Genomic DNA, 16,989 nt, shown 5'->3' with positions numbered 1-16,989 from the left:
CGCAGCTTCATCGTCGAATGTCTCAGATCTCGTCGGGAAAGACATGGGTGGAAATTTTCTTTCCGGTCGAATCGTACCGCTGAGGCAGCACATTGAAAAGTCCATCAACATCCCGCGGTTCATAATCAAGCGACAATCCCGCCTGAATAAGAACATCCAGTCCAAAGTTCTCTTTGATCCAATGGGCAACCATATCCATCCCCGCCACAGCTCCACTCCCAGTCCAAATATTACCATCAACAATCCACTTCTTCTCCCTAGTCCACTTGACATTCGGATATTTCTCCTTAATCCAATTGTACTCGAGGTTATTGACTGTAGCCATCCTACCATCCAGAACACCGGTGGCAGCAACAACCGCAGCGCCGGTGCAGGTCGTGAACAGTAGCTTTCCAGATGCAGCATGACGACGAATAAGGTCCTGCAATTTCGGAGGAAGATTGGTTCTGGCAGGAATATCCCCACCGACAATGAGGATATCCAATTCCGGGACATCCTCCACAGTAACCGTAGGCACAATTGTTACAAAGCTTGTAAGCAGGTGCACCGGTTCTAGGGTCTCGCCGATATGATGGAAGACGAATTCGGGCGTCTTTGCTAGAACTTTCGGGTCCACGGGCGCGTATCGATTGATACCCTCCATGAGCATCTTACTCGCGGAATTGAGTAGATCGCATGGTCCGATCACGTCGATTGTTTGGTAATCGAAGAGCAGAGCGCCAACTTGGATGGGGGCCATTTTGGTAGGAGTTTCGAAGGATGAGTTTCAAATAAAGTTTGTTTTGCTTGTTGATGGTTAATAGAATTGGTTGTCTTTGCTGCTTAAATACTTAGGGCTGTCATTTTCTGGAATATCACATAATCGCGGCGCGGGCCGTTCGAAGGGCTCCGTCCTCCGTGGTTGATAATCTTGGCACGGACAATGAGGTAAACCCATAGACCGTGTTCCGTGGTCGATTTGAAATTCATATTAGAATATTCTGCGGCTTTAAGGATTGCTTACGGAGGGAATATTGTATCGTGTTAACGTGCAGTTCCTCCTTAGGCGTTTACCATTAAGACTATGTACTAGGCAGTAGATTGTCAGTCAGCTCCTATATAGGTATTCAACCTGGACAGCAAATCTTAGCCCATGATTAAGGACCGAGATGATTAGGCTCAAAGTGATGAAATGTATATATTTCAATGGATACCAATCTTTATCTCGCTATAACCCTGGAACTTTGTTTAATTTATAATATCTATATAAATATAAATCTTTCAATATAATTAACTAACTGGTGGAGCATTTCCTTCCCGACCTGGACTAGGTTACTTCCCCTGATAAATACCACTGTTCTTGTATTTCCACATCTTTACTCCGTAGCTATTTCCACTATAACATTCTTAGCGCCGACCCACCAGTCGGTGGGACTTATACATGTATGTTGTATGTAGTATGCTCGTCATCGGCGGCACAACTGTCGACCCAATAAAACGTTGTACTAGTCCCAACCGGGGCCCCTTCCGCTGAACTGCGCCTTGTTTGTTACCGTACGCCACGTAAAACTTCGCACTGCCTAAGGGCGCGCTTGTGCGGGGCAGCTGAACACCTCAGCCTCCCCTATGCATCGCTTTGATTCTCCCTTTGAATGTGACAATTTTGATCTCTCGAAGTATCAATATCAAATGAAGCGATGTCCTCAATATTATGTTGTGGTATCTGGCGCCGAAACCGTGACGGAAATGGTCCCAGGCAACCTGAGGGCAGTCTCGCAATCAAAGGTTCCAGTGCGGGACATTCCACCGGTACGAAGTTTTAGACCGTAGATTTGCTATCCTGTCACCCAAACTGATATGTTCTAGTCCATAGCCAAGTCACGGCTGAAACCAAAGCATTGACGGCACCCGGCGATGCCGAGACTCCTTCGGCGCCCTCTGCCCAGCGAAGCCCCAAATCCGGTTCTCAGGCCCAAGTGCCGCACGAATCTACAAACGATCAAGCATCCAAACAATCGAGCCAGGTTAAGCCATATGCCGACACCTACGACCTGTGGACTGAAGCCCTAGAGTCATTGAAGGAGGAAGAAAGACGTGATGTGGAGGCGTTGCTAGGTGATTTGAACCGCGACGACACCGACAGGAAAGGTTTGGTAGACGACATTCAAAAGAAACTGGATGTGGCATCGAAGAGCGAGCATCACGACAGAACGAGATCTATTGACAAATTCTTATCGGTGTTGAACAAATTTCTTTCCGTCGGAGATGTCGTTGTCAGCTTTGACCCTGTTCATGCTGCCTTGCCGTGGGCTGCTGTTCGATCTGTTATTGTGGTAAGTAGACCATTGGTTCGAGTGTGTTGTATGTGGACAATACGGACCTCGGATAACCTATTTGTTCCGACAATAAAGCTGAATTCTTTAGATTTTGACCGCAGACCGCGAATTAAAAGGGTTTATTCTCACTGGAATAACCGAGGTCGCTTCGCTCCTCGTACGATGCGACATGTACCAGCAATTATACATGGCTCCAGATCCCGCTCTCCGCCCGCCGGAAGACGCCTTGGGTAAACTGAGCGCATCCATTGTCCAAACTTACGCTGGATTACAGTCATTCCTTGTCTTCATCGTAAGACGCCAGCGGAGCAAGGTCAAGATAGATGCTGTATTCAAGCTCGAAAATACGCGAAGTCATATGGACAAGCTCTCTGGAAGTGAAAAGCAGTTACTGCAAGCTGCAGACGACTGTGGAAAGGCTTGTGATCTATCAAGCAGATCCGATCTCAGAGAGCTTCTTAACCTCGCAGCGGAGATCCCTACCACTCGATACCAGGTGTAAGTGATGAAATCACTTTTAAGGGAGTCAATGCTAATAATGTCTGCAGAGATTTGGTTCTAGAACGAATTAGCTCCAAGGACGAGCGCGAGCTTCTAGAATGGATCTCGCCGATATCATATGGAAAACATCACACTTTTAAAGCGGAATCTCGAACTCACGGCACATGTGAGTGGTTGCTACAAGATGAAGACTTTTCTGAATGGAGGGACTATCAGTCATCGGCAGTTATGTGGCTCCAAGGCTCGAGTAAGCGCACGACAGTCATTATTTTTGACTTCTGTAACGCTAACCTTTCTAGTGGGAGCCGGGAAAACATACCTCACTTCCAAGGTTATTGACCATGTCCAGGGTCTACTTAAAAGCTTATCACCCGATGCGGGTTTCGCATATTTTTATTGCAATCGGAATGAAGAGGAACGAAGAGACCCACTTTCCATCCTTCAAAGCTGCGTTCGCCAACTCTCAACCGCTGTTGGAAGTACTGGACATATACGAAAAAGTCTCCAGGTCGTCAGCGATAAAGCAAGACGTCAGGGATCTCACCTTGGCCTCGAGGCATGTAAGACTCAACTACTAGAATCGGTAAATGGGTACTCTCAGACCTCCATCATCATTGATGCCCTGGACGAATGCTATGAGCACTCGCGCTGGCAGCTCATCGATGTGATACGGGAGTTGGTATCCAAATCTGATCGGCCGCTCAAGGTCTTCATCTCAAGCCGGCCCGACGAATATATCAAGACGCAGTTCTCTGGGAAGAGCATTGAGATCCACGCAATAAACAATCAAGATGACATTGAGAAATTTGTCAATGCTGAAATAGACAAGCCTAGACACTGGGGGCCGATATCTCAATCACTGCGGAGCGACATCGTCAGAACTGTCCGTGAAGGCAGTCAGGGAATGTAAGTTCCACTTAGTTGAGAATATTTAAAGATTTAGCTGATACAAGGCAGGTTCCAGTGGGCGTACCTACAAATTAAACAGGTGCTTGAATTGCCAACTGAACGAGACATCCAGGATAGGCTTGGGAGACTTCCGATTGGACTCAAAGAAGCATACGATGAGATATACAGAAAGATCGCCGAATTTCAGCATTCGAAGGTGCTCGTGGATCGCGCGTGCAAGTGGGTGATGAGTGCCTGTACACCTCCCAGCAGCGATGGGCTATTGTCCGCAATTTGCATTGATCCTAACGAAAACTCCGTCAACTTTGAAAACAAGGTCACCAAATCAAGCTTACTGTCTCTATGCAACAACCTACTTGTCTTTGACTCTCAGAGAAAGGTTTGGAGGTTCTCCCACCTCTCAGTGGTGGAATATTTTGAAGTCAACCACTGGAGCCTTCGGCAGGCTCATTGTAATGCTGCCAAAGTGTGTCTCAAGTTTATGATTGAGACTTATGGGAACCCGACCTACGAAGGCAATATAAAAAGCTCAGGCGACAAGCACAACATGAAAAAACTTGGTCCCGTTCATCCATTTGAAATATATGTGCGACATCACTGGGTGATTCACGTTGCAACATACGAAGATCTAATCGCCAAAGAAGGACAAGAAGTAGACTCTCTGTTAGCGAAGCTTTTGAAGACTTTTCTTGGTTCTCCCAGCGAGAGCAGTTTTCAATACCGCGCCTGGTATCGTAGACTTGGCTCCGCACTTCGCAGCCCACCGTCGAGCTTTTTGCGTGAGAGGGGCAAGTTCCGGTTCGGCCACATCGAAGAGGCGGATATCTCTCCAGAAGAGGTCACAATCTGCGCTATGTGCCGCTTCCCGTTCTACATCCTTTTACAGGACTGGTGGGACAACGCAGAGTTCACTGTTTCACAAACCAATGGATATAGCGACACCCTCTTGGTGCTTGCTATCAAGGCAGGTTGCAAAGCTATCTGTGAGACACTTATAAACCGAGGAATAGAAATAAACCTCGTGTTGCCTGAAAACCGTTATGGGAGCGCTCTTGCTGCTGCTGCTTGTGGAGGACGGGTAGAGATTTTTAACCTCCTTATTGAGAATGGGGCCGACGCGAGCCTTACGTTGCTGGTCAGAGGCTATGGGAGCGCTCTCGCCGCTGCCGCTTCTCAGGGAAATAAAGAGACCGTTAACCTCCTTATCGATAATGGGGCCGATGTGAATCTTCTATTACTAAATGGAAACTTCGGGAGCGCTCTCGCTGCTACCGCTTGGGAAGGAGATAAAGATATCGTTAACCTCCTTATCGATAATGGGGCCGACGTGAATCTTCTATTACTAAGTGGAAACTTCGGAAGCGCTCTCGCCGCTGCCGCTTCTCAGGGATATAAAGAGATCGTTAACCTTCTCGTCAAGAATGGCGCCGACGCGAACCTTACGTTGTCGAGTGGAGAATACGGGAGCGCCCTCGCCGCTGCCGCTCATAGTGGAGAGAAAGAGATCGTTAACCTCCTTATTGAGAATGGGGCCGACGTGAACCTTACGTTGTCGAGTGGAGACTACGGGAGCGCCCTCGCCGCTGCCGTTTCTAATAGAGAGAATGAGGTCGTTAACCTCCTTATCGAGAATGGCGCCGACGTGAATCTTCTATTACTAAGTGGAAACTTCGGGAGCGCTCTTGCCGCTGCCGCTTGTCGAGGAGAGAAAGAGATCGTTAACCTCCTTATTGAGAATGGGGCCGACGTGAACCTTACGTTGTCGAGTGGAGACTACGGGAGCGCTCTTGCCGCTGCCGCTTGTCGAGGAGAGAAAGAGATCGTTAACCTCCTTATCGAGAATGGCGCCGACGTGAACCTTACGAGTGGACACTTCGGGGGTGCTCTTGCCGCTGCCGCTTGTCGAGGATATGAAATGATCGTTAACATCCTTATCGAGAATGGGGCCGACGTAAACCTCACGGATGGAGGCTACGGGAGCGCTCTTGCCGCTGCCGCTTGTCGAGGATATGAAAAGATCATTAACATCCTTATCGAGAATGGGGCCGACGTGAACCTCACGAGTGGAGGCTATGGAAGCGCCCTCGTCGCTGCCGCTTTTAATGGAGAGAAAGAGATCGTTAACCTCCTTATCGAGAATGGGGCAGATGTGAACCTCACGAGTGGAGGCTATGGAAGCGCCCTCGTCGCTGCCGTTTCTAATGGAGAGAATGAGATCGTTAACCTCCTCATCGAGAATGGGGCCGACAAGAACCTCACGAGTGTAGACTACGGGAGCGCTCCCACCGCTGCCGTTTTGAGAAGAGAGACAGAGATCGTTAACCGCCTTATCGAGGAAGGGGCCGATTTGAGCGTTGCGCTTTCTATTGCCAATTCCCTGAGAGAGAGTTATCATGGAGGTACTTGTTGAGCATTAGGCCGACGCGATCTTCGTGTCGTCGAGTTGAAACTACAGGAGCGCTTTACCACGGGGGCAACAAAAGTCTAGAAAACTCCAGTAGGGCTTTCGCTTCGCTAGAATAACACAAAAGTGGGAATCCTGCCATTCAATAAGCTCTGATCGGTCTAAAGTTTGACGTAGTGTTGGATTTTCCCATCTGAGGAAGAAGCCTACAATTGCAGTAGTCGAGGATCTTTCTAGCATTTCCAACACATAGTTATAATAGAACATCTGATTTATCTCCTGTTTGCTTTGGAGCTTACAGAGCCATTTGCTTATGCAATCAATTAATTCGCCCATGGGTGTTTGAAAATGGCGATGTTTTGTTTCGGTGACGTAAGATGTCTTAGAGTATAGGGCTCCGACCATTGTGGCGCACTTAACGACTATTGCTTCTATTACTCTTGAATATATGTAGATAGGTTTAGCCGACTAGTGAATCTATATATAAGCCTCCGGGCAGATCTTCCACATATAAGGTTAGAGTTGGTGTTCGGAGACCCACGTTTGTTCCATGGTACAGAAACCTATAGTGGGGCCAGGGGGATTTATATAAAGTTAAGATTATGCCAGGCAATAACCCGGGTAGCGCAGTAGTTAAGAGCAAAGACAAACTTGCACGGTTGCCATATTAACGAGGCACAGGCCTGGGTTCGATTCCCCTTGGAACCAAAGTTCGTGGTCGGATGGTCATCTGGGTCATGTACTGCTGGGAATCCTCCTCTCCTTTTTTTAATCTCTTAAAAAAAGCGGTAGCCAACGCTAGAATAGGGGGATCGCGCAATATTTGTGCACGAGTGATAGAGCTTTTAAGTATAGGTGTCACCAGCCAGCTCTTTGATAAAAATAGTGCATTCCATTCAAAATACTAAGGATAGAGAGGGAAGAGAAAAAAAAGAAAAGGGCTGGTTGGCCTTGGCCTAGAGTCTTTATAGGACTTCTGATCAAGTGATTAATACAAATGGGGTTCCGGATAATAAAAGGACATATATGTATTTCTCTATCATAAAATGCTATGGGCAGGATCTTGTGAAATTGTCAGGCCAGACCGGATGAATGCCAAGGTAAATACAAAATAATCTTTTTTCTTGTCCTTCCTATATCACGACAAAGATATTGCCTAGTCCCGAATATTATGTTGAGCTCACCGACAGCTGGAAAGAAGCATTATTTGTAGGTACTTGGATGTTTTGCAATCAGTATAGCCTTGGCCACATAAATACAGATGTGATGTATATATGTTGTTTTACTGTGTACATATGTAGAGAAATGCAACAGCCTAGTCAGCCCACGTATAGGCCTGCTAGAGGTCGCCCTACTTTTAAAATAGATTGGGTCTCACTGCATTGTCAAAAGCACCTCCTCGCCAAGTACTTGGCTTGTTTTATCATGAGGGGTGGTCTCTGGGAGTTCCTACTTAAATATCATAATATTATATCCTGATCTTTTAACTTTCTCCAGAATCGTTGTTCATCTGTCTATACTTCTCGTTTACCGGCTCGTTATTTTTGACCATGTCATCCGACTCGAAAACACTTAAGTATATGCCCACAGGATCACGGTGTATTCATAACCTCGCCGACTATCGCTAACCATCAGACAGGTCGATCTTCGCAAAGCCCCCAGTCAAGATCGTTGTGGGTAGTGAGGAATCCGTTTACTACGTCCACCGTGGAACACTCGAGGTCCACCCCGCATTCGATGCCAGACTGAAGGCGTCAACTGACGAATACGAGGAGGCGATTGATTGGAGCGGTTTTGACGAGCAAACAATTGATTGCGTGTTGAGCTTCCTTTATACTGCAGGCTATCAGGCACCCCAAGCGACCTCCGTGGCAGTTGAAGAAGATGAGGGTGATGCGGGGGAAGAGGCCCCAGCGCAAGATGGAGAAGAGGAAGAAGAAGAAGAACAAGAACAAGAGGCAGTAGTAGATGAGCCGGAAGAGGCAGATGAAGAAAACGGTAATAAACTCCCATCTTAGATCTCAATCAAAAATAAATGGGAAGCTAATATCAAATCAACCAATGCAGAACCAACATCACCACCTGACAGTCCACGGTCAGAACCTTCATGGCGACACTCACCATCTCCAATATTTCCTGCCCGTGCAAGGTCACTGTCACCAGTTGCAGAGTCACCCATAGCCCCAGATTCACCACCATCCGAGGCTTTATCAGAGCTCGACCTAAATAACCGACCCCTCACTCCGCTGGAATATTGTGATGGGGTCACTTTGGCCACGGAGCAGGCCTCGACGCAAAAGGTCACCGGCAACGAAAAGCAAGACCAAGACCAAGAAGAGCCAGAACAAGAAACTGAAGGAAACAACGCCGCCGAGATTTATCTCCACGCCAAAGTCTATTCCTTCGCACGTCAGCTCGAATTTGACAAATTGGAGCAATTCGCTCTAAACCGTCTGGCTCAGGTGCTTGTTGCCCTGGAGAAAACAGACAAGGTCCTGTTCCCGTACTTGGTGGATGCAATCCGACTCATCTATAAGACGACGAGTGTGGTTGACGATGCAAGGAACTTGTTATCTCAGTTCGTGGCACTGCGATACACCACATTGGTTGGCGAAGATTTGGACGAACTTATCACAGAGGGAGGAGAGTTTATGATCGATTTGTCGCATAAGCTTGCGAGGAAGCTGTCCACCATTACAATGGCATTGAACAGGGTTGAGTATCTTACTCAGAAGAATGAGGAGTTGAAGGCAGAAAGTGCGGAGAAGGATAAAGAGCTGAAGACTTTGAGGGAGGAGGTTAGACATGTGCCGGCACAGGGATTCCCGGCTTTCACGTATCAGATTTGAAGTTGATATGCCGGGCAATATAGTATACAGCTGCTGTTCCATGAGCTATTGAATGAGCTGTTATTTTTTCTCTCAGATGCCTGGCTTTAGACAACATCTCCATAAGTCTCACACATACCTCAATAAGCAGCTGACGACTAACCATGATTCCTACGAGCTATATAGTGCGTATGTGAAAAGCCTCGGTCTACCTCAAAGGGGTCTGTGCAATTAAGGGATAACCTTCCCAGCTTACATTCTAAAAGTTCCAAGCCTTTATTGACCTTGCCTTTCTTTATATATGACTTGCAATAGCTCGATTGTTCACCGTACGGGTCCCCGGGTACCTGACCATCGACGTCATATCGTCGATCTTATCCGATCAAGCTTCTGTGGAGTAAACAGTAACCTCCGAGACATTCCACGATGATCCCGCGATCCTTTCTGCGCGTACGAACGCTGTTGGCAGCCTTGACACTCGCTGCCTTTCTACTCTGGGCAATATTGGCCCAGTTCCAAGCCTACATCCCCAATCTCTCGTCTCGGGCCACCACTTCAGACCTGACACCCTCACATCGCCAATTTTGGCAGGAGTTCCACGCGCTGCTAGAGAAATATACACCGGACACAGATCCTATCGTCGAATATGAGAAGGCGCCCACAGAAGGATTTAATGCCCACAGTCCACCACCGCGCCCAGATATCCTCGACGTCCCGGAGGAAGACGTTATAACCATAAAGGAAGCTCATGCTGGGTTCGTCAATGCAATCACCGACTCCCCACCCGAGCTCCCCTACCTCCCCGGCACAAAGGGCATAGTCTCAACAGCAGGGGGCACCTACCTCCCAGTGCTACTGATATCCCTCCGCATGCTCCGCCGAACCGGCTCCAAACTCCCGATGGAAGTGTTCCTCTCTGACGAAGAAGAGTACGAAGGCTACATATGCGATGTAGTCCTACCCTCTTTAAACGCGCGATGCATAGTTCTATCTCGCATTCTCATCGCCGCCCCAGCCCGAATCCAAAAATACCAATTCAAGCCCTTCGCAATGCTTTTCTCGTCCTTCGAAGAAATTCTCTTCCTAGACGCAGACGCCTTCCCCCTCGAGAAACCAGAACATCTCTTCACGACTGAGCCCTTCCTCTCAAAGGGAATGGTCACCTGGCCCGACTTCTGGGCCTCCTCTGTCTCCCCATTCTTCTACGAAATCGCAAACTACCCACCCCCGCCAATGGAGCTGCGCCAATCAACAGAATCAGGAGAAGTCCTCCTCTCCAAAAGGTCACATCTCCGCTCCCTCCTCCTAACCACTTACTACAACTACCACGGGCCCTCACACTACTACCCTCTTCTCTCACAAGGCGCCGCAGGTGAAGGCGACAAGGAGACCTTTATCGCAGCTGCAACAGCCATGAATGAATCCTTCTACCAAGTCAGCGAGTCCATATGCGCCCTCGGTCACGAAACACGCAGTGGCATAGCCGGCTCCGCAATGGCGCAGTTCGATCCAGTGCAGGACTTCGAACTGACTAGCCGCGGTATATGGCGTGTTAGAGGCGATCATGCACCCGCGCCAGGAGTTTTCTTCATCCACGCTAACTTCCCCAAGTTCAACCCTGCTACGATCTTTGACCTCCATGAGGTAAATCCTGCGTTTACGGATGAGGGGGATTATACGCGGGCTTGGATGTTGCCGGTGGATGTTGTGCGCGGGTTCAATAGCAAGGTTGATGTCGAAAAGGGATTTTGGGAAGAGATTCGTTGGACGGCTTGTGAGCTTGAGGATAAGTTTCAGAGTTGGGTTGAGTATGAGGGGATTTGTGACGCAGCCAAGGAGTACTGGGTTGCTGTCTTTGGGGCGGATTGATTGTATGTTCGAGCTGCCGGCCCGGCATGTGGCATGGAGAATTGAAGTATACCCTGCTATACTGCTATTCTTGATTTTTATATGCATATTCGCTAGAGCCAAAACCTTATATTACTTCCGGTTGCTGGCTTTGCTTGCCTTTGCTGCCTTGTGCAAGGTAATGGTGGCATAGCCATAAACTAATGCGCTCACATCTTGCACTCCGGCTCGCATCTCCCTTCAATAGAGCTGCGGTTAGAGTTGCCTCGTCGCAGCAATAACTTCTGGCAGAGGGAAGGTTATTCTTCCCATTCAAGAGCAGCAATACTATACAACAAGGAGATAATGCTCTTCTAAAAGGAGTTCGAAGACAGTGCTCACCCACTGATTTCTACTTCCTTCATATGAATTTCATGTATCTACTTAAAGGCCATTGCACCTTCGAAAGAGATATGAGTTGACATCACAAGTGGTAATCATGACTTCCAAATCACCTTTTGAATTATTGAATTTCTTCAATACCCATCTTTGATTACAATAGCCAATTAAACCACCTCTTCAGTCTCATTCAATATAGCCTAAATCACGGAACGCTCGTGCTAGAATCTCATGAATCGTTTCGTCTTTCCGTAGCGTATAATCCATCATCGAATCCCCAGCTATAGCTGCTTGTTCCGCCGCTTCGCGTTTCACTTTTGCATATAGTTCCAGATCCGAAGGTGTTTTGAGCAACCAATCACGAAAGATACGATGGCGGGTAGCTTCAGGCGAGTCGGGGCCCCACACGTGGAGATTGACATGGTAGGCTCCAGGCCAATCCTCCACAAAGAACCGGTGCTGGTGCCACAGCGGCTCGCGCAAGAGGAACCGAAACCCTGCCTCTTCCAGAGGCTTCACATAGGATGCTTCATCCGTAGCGTCTTTTATTGTCAGATCAACATCGATAACGTCCTTAGCTGGTAGGCCAGGGACACCGGTAGAGCCGGAATGAGTGACTTCCAGGACCAAGGGCCCGATGGACTTTTGGATCCGGGCTTTGACTTCTTCGAACCGTTGCGGCCATTCTGGGTTCGGCTCAACTATAGTAATGGGGGGTTGTACCGTTCGTTGGGCTACCCGTTCTACTTGCTCCGGTTTGTACTCGTACGGCGCGAGAATCTGCGCGACTGTAACGGGCATAGTGGGAATGATGGCAGTTGGTTCTAAGCTGACGGTGGAGAAGGGGAAGGGGATTAGAGATTTGAATAGATGGAGCGGTATATACTGATTTGGTCTCTGGGTGGCTTTCACTTGGACATGGGAAGTGGCAGAGGGAGTGAGATTTTGAGTGAGATTCTGCCCTCTTGAGGCTCTGGGGTTTGCATTGTTTGCATTACTATAGCTAAGACAGAGCAGCGTATTATTGTATTGACATTCCGGGTCTATTCCTAATATAGACTAGTATGTTTCGAGATTGATTTTCTCGAAAGTGTAGATGGTGGCACTGTAGCTTGGATCCAACTGACTGCCCAGGTGGTCATCAGAGCGGATTTATAGATGTCCCCACACCTATTTATCCATGGATACAGCGACGGGAGGAGTCTACTATGCTTAAATAGGAAATAGCAACTACCTTCCAAGGTTATTTTCAGTCACATACTTCCACTCCGTAATCTTGACCTATTGCTCTATAACCAATATCCAAGTCTGCCCATCTCCGTTGACAATCCTCATTTTTCAGTTCCACCGTGAAGTTTTACTCAATCAAAGACTCCCGCTTGTCACCATGCAAGTCGTCGAACCTATTCGCGAAGCTATCTTCTACTGCATCGACGAGGAACAAAAACACTCGTTGGATGGTCTCCTCGTGGAGATTTTGTTATTAATATCAGACGTACTATCCTACGAAGACATCAACTGTCTTTCATTGTCCAATTCCCGACTTTTTAAGGTCCTCGAACGTCAAAGGAAGAAGCTCCGATTGCCTATCGGAATCGATAAAGTACAAATCCTTCGCAGACTTCAGCATGATTTACCCGAATACGTCGTTGGCCACTGTTGTTTTGTTTTGCACAAATTTGACGGGCCACAATGCTCTACGGTATTGAATTCACCGTATGGATGGGTTAACGCCATTCGTTGTGTGGATAAGCATAACCATGCTATAATAATACATGGGTTGTCTCGCACTAACTACATTTTCTACTTCTTCTACATTCAACTTGCTATGAGACGGTTCTACTATGGTCCAAATTTGGGTATTTCTACCGAATCGCTATCAGCAAGAATACGATGACTCGGTTACATTATTCTCACTTGAAGCACAGATATATCCTGGTAGAGAAAGGATTTCGTGCTCATCCACATACTCAGACTTGTTAACACCCCAAGGGTTACTGGAAACCCCAACCTACCGATATTCTCAGATGAAACGTAATATTTAGGAGGAGAATATCTAGGACGATCTACTCAGTCCGAGCTTCCTAACCTATGCCTACGGATTCAAAATATCATGCTACTTTCTCACAACCAGCCGTATCTACTTTCCTCTGGTGGAACGTCGTTTGTCCCCCGTCGACCCTCTTGTATTTGCGTACACTTGTCGTAGGGATTCTTAGGCTCGATTAGGCAGATGGTCCTATCCTATACTGCCGGAAACAAACCAATAGATTATGCGACTTTCAACGTGTGCAACACAGATTACAAGCTTCAACTTATTGAGTGCAATGAATATGATCTAGCTCTAGTCATTACGAGGTGGATCAACTTGGGCCCAGGTCTAAGCCGAGATGATCCCCAATGGACAGACCACGAATATGAGTCACTGATTCGGCACTCACCCTCGATGGATACAAGAATACCATCTATAAGTCCTCTGTCCGTTTTTGAAGCCGCTGTCACAAAAGACTGGTCGGTCGAAACCCTTTGTTCTTACAATCTTTCGTTTCTATGAAATCGTCAATACAAAATCCTAATGCAGCCGAAATGTTTTCTGCGTGACACCATATGATTCTTGTCCCCTCAGAGGCATATGGAGCGTCAGGGAATCTCAATACGCCGGTGAGGGCCGATGATGTTGCCTCCATGCCAGGAGCAAAAGGTTGAATGCACTCTGTCTTCTTTCCCTCTCCCTTGCTATACCCAAAGGCTTTATAACAATCATAGCTACAAATGGATTACATACATTTTTATAGATGGTTTATTGTATTAAAGCTTTTCGTTGCATTTCACAAGGCGTAAACAAAACAAAACAAGGGCGGTAGTTCAGGTCTCTTGTCCCAAGGCGAAGTTCCACCGACTTGCCTGGAGGATATCTTACTAAGAACCTGCCGCCGGAAGTGAGATTTCACTGTGGAAACGCAGTCCGGCAGGGATCCTTTCCTACATCGTAGCTTTCCAAAATCAATACAACAATCTCTATGCACCTAATTCAACACGTTCAGCCAAGGTCAACAAGATATATATATTTATAAAAGATTTAAACAATTGGCAAAGCTCAGACTGCTAAATTCTATACCTATGGTTTAATTTGTATATGATTAAATATTTAGAAGCTATGGAGGTAGACAAATACATCAGAGATCATAGAGAGACAAAACCCACCTTGTGTTAGTTGGGCCGTGTGGATCCATGCCCCCCCAGGTCGGTCCCGGTAATCTGGGAATCCCCGGGAGGCGCTCTTGGCACGACTTAGGGCGAGTTTAATTTTATAATGCGGCCAACAGAGAACCCCGTTGAATAACAAGCCAGATACGTATATAAAACAAAAAAAGAATCCAAACATCGTGTCCTCAATATATAATATACAGTATACATAGTCTACATAGTCTATAATAGTACATAGCCACATCCACAATTCTTCTACTCGACCTTCAACCCCTTCTTCCGCGCCGCCTCAACAGCCTCAATAAACAAAGCCTTACAAGGCACCGAGCTACCAAGTCTAGCACAAAGCAAGAAAGCCCCGCTCAACTTCCGATGCAACGAGTACGTCTCCTCAGGCGGCGGCGCCAGCCGTTCCCGAATCATAATCGGAATCAGCGCGCGCACGCGGTCCGTGATCGTCTGGTTACTGAAGTCATATAGCTCAGGCGAGGAAAGCATGAACGGCTCTGCGATTGTCGTGATCGAGCTCACGTGCGCATCGACCATCGCCTGCGATTCCATACCAGTCAGGTATCCCAACTCGATGGATAGGTCGTGGCAGGTTTGGCGGTCGTTGCGGGAGGCGGCGATTAGTGTGCGCACGTACGTTGTGATGAAGTCTTCCGGGTAGGCGCGGGAGGCGCCGAAGTCGAGAAGTTCGAGCTTGTTCGTTGAGGCGTTGTATAGGAAGTTTGTCCAGTTCGGGTCCGTTTGCATGTAGTGGAATTCGGCGATCTCGCGGAGGCAGAGGCGCATTATTTGGGTGCCGATCCAGTCGCGTTGGGTTTGCGTGAAGTCGGTTACTTTGGTCACGGCTATGCCGTCGAGCATTTCCATTGTTAGGACTTGTTTGCCCGAGGCGTGGGCGATTATCTCCGGGACGATGAAGACTGGGTCGTCGGCTAGGAGCTCGCGGAAGCGGTTCGCGCCTTCGGCTTCGCGGATGTAGTCGCACTCCCAGGCTAGTTCGGTGCGCGCGTTCGCGATTGTCTTATCAAGGTACAGACCCTTTGGGAGGAGGCGGGAGGCTGTTAGAAGAATGGAGAGGTTGTTTAGGTCGCTGTCGATTGAATCGGCGACGCCTGGGTATTGGATTTTTACGGCGACAGGTTGGCCGGTGCTTTTTAGGACGGCTGAGTGAACTTGGCCGATTGAGGCTGCTGCCATAGGGATCTCGTTGAAGGAGGTGTACAGGTCGCGCCAGTTGGGTCCGAGGTTGTCGGTAAGGACTTTGTCGCGCTGCCAGGCGGGCATGTAGTCAGCGCGATCTTGCACGCGTTGGAGGACTTGCTGGATTGGTTCGGGGAGCATGTTGGAGTCTAGAGGAATTAGTTTGGGCGTTGGAGATACTAGTGAGCTAGGCGATGGAACGTACCTTGGATGCTCAGCATCTGTCCCAGCTTCAGAGCCGCGCCGCGCATTTTTGACAGCTTAGCTACCATTCGTTCCATGTTACCAGCACTGAACATAATCGAGCCATTGTCTTGGCTGCCAGTGGCTCGCCGGAAACCTTCCCCGACAGCCCCAAATGCCATTGAGGTCGCCAGACCACCGTACTGCCACAATCTGCCCAGTCGAGAGGACGGCACACGCGACTCCAGCATTTGGTACACTTGTTGCTCCTTGGCCTCGCTGACGGTCTTGTCACTGGGCACCACCTCTTCGGCGACGCTGGCCGCAAGCTCCTCCATCTCCTGTGCCTCGGATTTTGGAGTCACCGGGGAGACGGGCTTAGGGACATCCTGGACCGACTGCCGAGGCTTCGCGGCCAGCTTCCAGTCCCTTCTTGGTGGTGGCTGTCCGGAGATCATGCGCGACACTCTCGGGCTATGGAAAAGACCCTGGATCATCTCCTCGGACATCTCCTGTTCGACCGGAGCAGGTTTACTCGCTTCAATAGACGAGTGGAAGACATCCGCGTTTAATCCATCATTACCAACTTGAGCGTCGCCCGCGACCTTGGGTACCTTCACTCTCGGCAGGCTCGAGAGATCTGGCTCCGACCGAAGCGATGGCTCATAGAAGACATCCTGCTGCTTGCTCACATCCAGAGCGCTCGGTTTCTCATCCCCGCTGTATGTTGCCGTCGAAGCCGGGATCTGCGATTCTGCTTGACGTTGCAGTTTGCGGGCGAGGTCGGGTGGTGGCGACGTTGCAGTGCTGGTGGGCGGCTTATCGGCCGATGTCGACTTGTCGGGGAAGTCTGCCGGGCTCGGCGAAGGTGGTGGCGAAGGTTCGTCAAATCGGCGTGCCAATGCTGCGGCGGCTTGAGCGGTCAAAATCAGGCCTTCTGTTTGGGCCTTGATACCCTTGGTCAGGGAGGATGTGCGCGTGTAGACATCTAGCTGGCGTTGCCGGATGGCCAGGTGTTTGGCTGCGACCGTTTTGGACACATTGAGGAATTGGAGGGCGTCGAGCAGACGCTTGCCTGACATGGTTGTGGAGATGACTTTAGTTCATGACGCGGGGAAAATAGGGTAAAAAAAAGATCAGCGAGATAGTAATAAATGTCCGGTCTAGGAACAGTTAATAATGTGAAACAGTCAAGCTGATAGGGAGC

At 48.6% G+C, this 16,989-nt stretch overlaps 6 protein-coding genes across 6 annotated transcripts; 3 read left to right on the top strand and 3 right to left on the bottom strand.

Annotated features, from left to right (window-relative positions):
* Positions 1 to 22: 22 nt before the first annotated feature.
* Positions 23 to 739, bottom strand: N7455_011506 (DJ-1/PfpI family protein; the record flags this gene model as incomplete). Its single annotated transcript, XM_040954303.2, has 1 exon — positions 23 to 739. One exon carries the CDS (start codon positions 737 to 739, stop codon positions 23 to 25), a length of 717 nt encoding a protein of 238 aa, XP_040815050.2.
* A 937-nt stretch (positions 740 to 1,676) lies between these two features.
* N7455_011505 (ankyrin repeat domain-containing protein) lies at positions 1,677 to 6,135 on the top strand (the record flags this gene model as incomplete). The annotated part of the gene is made up of 6 exons (XM_065606686.1): positions 1,677 to 1,788; positions 1,846 to 2,312; positions 2,404 to 2,813; positions 2,864 to 3,063; positions 3,116 to 3,722; positions 3,774 to 6,135. The coding sequence occupies 6 exons, from the start codon at positions 1,677 to 1,679 to the stop codon at positions 6,133 to 6,135; spliced, it is 4,158 nt and encodes a 1,385-aa protein (XP_065459852.1).
* A 1,544-nt stretch (positions 6,136 to 7,679) lies between these two features.
* N7455_011504 (uncharacterized protein) lies at positions 7,680 to 8,978 on the top strand (the record flags this gene model as incomplete). The annotated part of the gene is made up of 3 exons (XM_040954351.2): positions 7,680 to 7,705; positions 7,769 to 8,127; positions 8,197 to 8,978. 3 exons carry the CDS (start codon positions 7,680 to 7,682, stop codon positions 8,976 to 8,978), a joined length of 1,167 nt encoding a protein of 388 aa, XP_040815287.2.
* Positions 8,979 to 9,383: 405 nt separating this feature from the next.
* On the top strand, positions 9,384 to 11,266 carry N7455_011503 (alpha-mannosyltransferase; the record flags this gene model as incomplete). The annotated part of the gene is made up of 2 exons (XM_040954468.2): positions 9,384 to 10,808; positions 11,123 to 11,266. The coding sequence occupies 2 exons, from the start codon at positions 9,384 to 9,386 to the stop codon at positions 11,264 to 11,266; spliced, it is 1,569 nt and encodes a 522-aa protein (XP_040815117.2).
* A 103-nt stretch (positions 11,267 to 11,369) lies between these two features.
* Positions 11,370 to 11,984, bottom strand: N7455_011502 (GrpB family protein; the record flags this gene model as incomplete). Its single annotated transcript, XM_040954392.2, has 1 exon — positions 11,370 to 11,984. The coding sequence occupies one exon, from the start codon at positions 11,982 to 11,984 to the stop codon at positions 11,370 to 11,372; it is 615 nt and encodes a 204-aa protein (XP_040815088.2).
* Positions 11,985 to 14,645: 2,661 nt separating this feature from the next.
* Positions 14,646 to 16,864, bottom strand: N7455_011501 (protein kinase COQ8; the record flags this gene model as incomplete). The annotated part of the gene is made up of 2 exons (XM_040954300.2): positions 14,646 to 15,748; positions 15,805 to 16,864. 2 exons carry the CDS (start codon positions 16,862 to 16,864, stop codon positions 14,646 to 14,648), a joined length of 2,163 nt encoding a protein of 720 aa, XP_040815142.2.
* Positions 16,865 to 16,989: the final 125 nt, after the last annotated feature.

The sequence above is a fragment of the Penicillium solitum genome (genome assembly GCF_028829755.1).
Source record: "Penicillium solitum strain IBT 25940 chromosome Unknown utg000009l_segment0_segment0, whole genome shotgun sequence".
Classification (NCBI taxonomy): Eukaryota; Fungi; Ascomycota; class Eurotiomycetes; order Eurotiales; family Aspergillaceae; genus Penicillium; species Penicillium solitum.
Note: the sequence above shows the minus strand (reverse complement) of the source record. Positions and strands in the feature narration are given on the sequence as shown.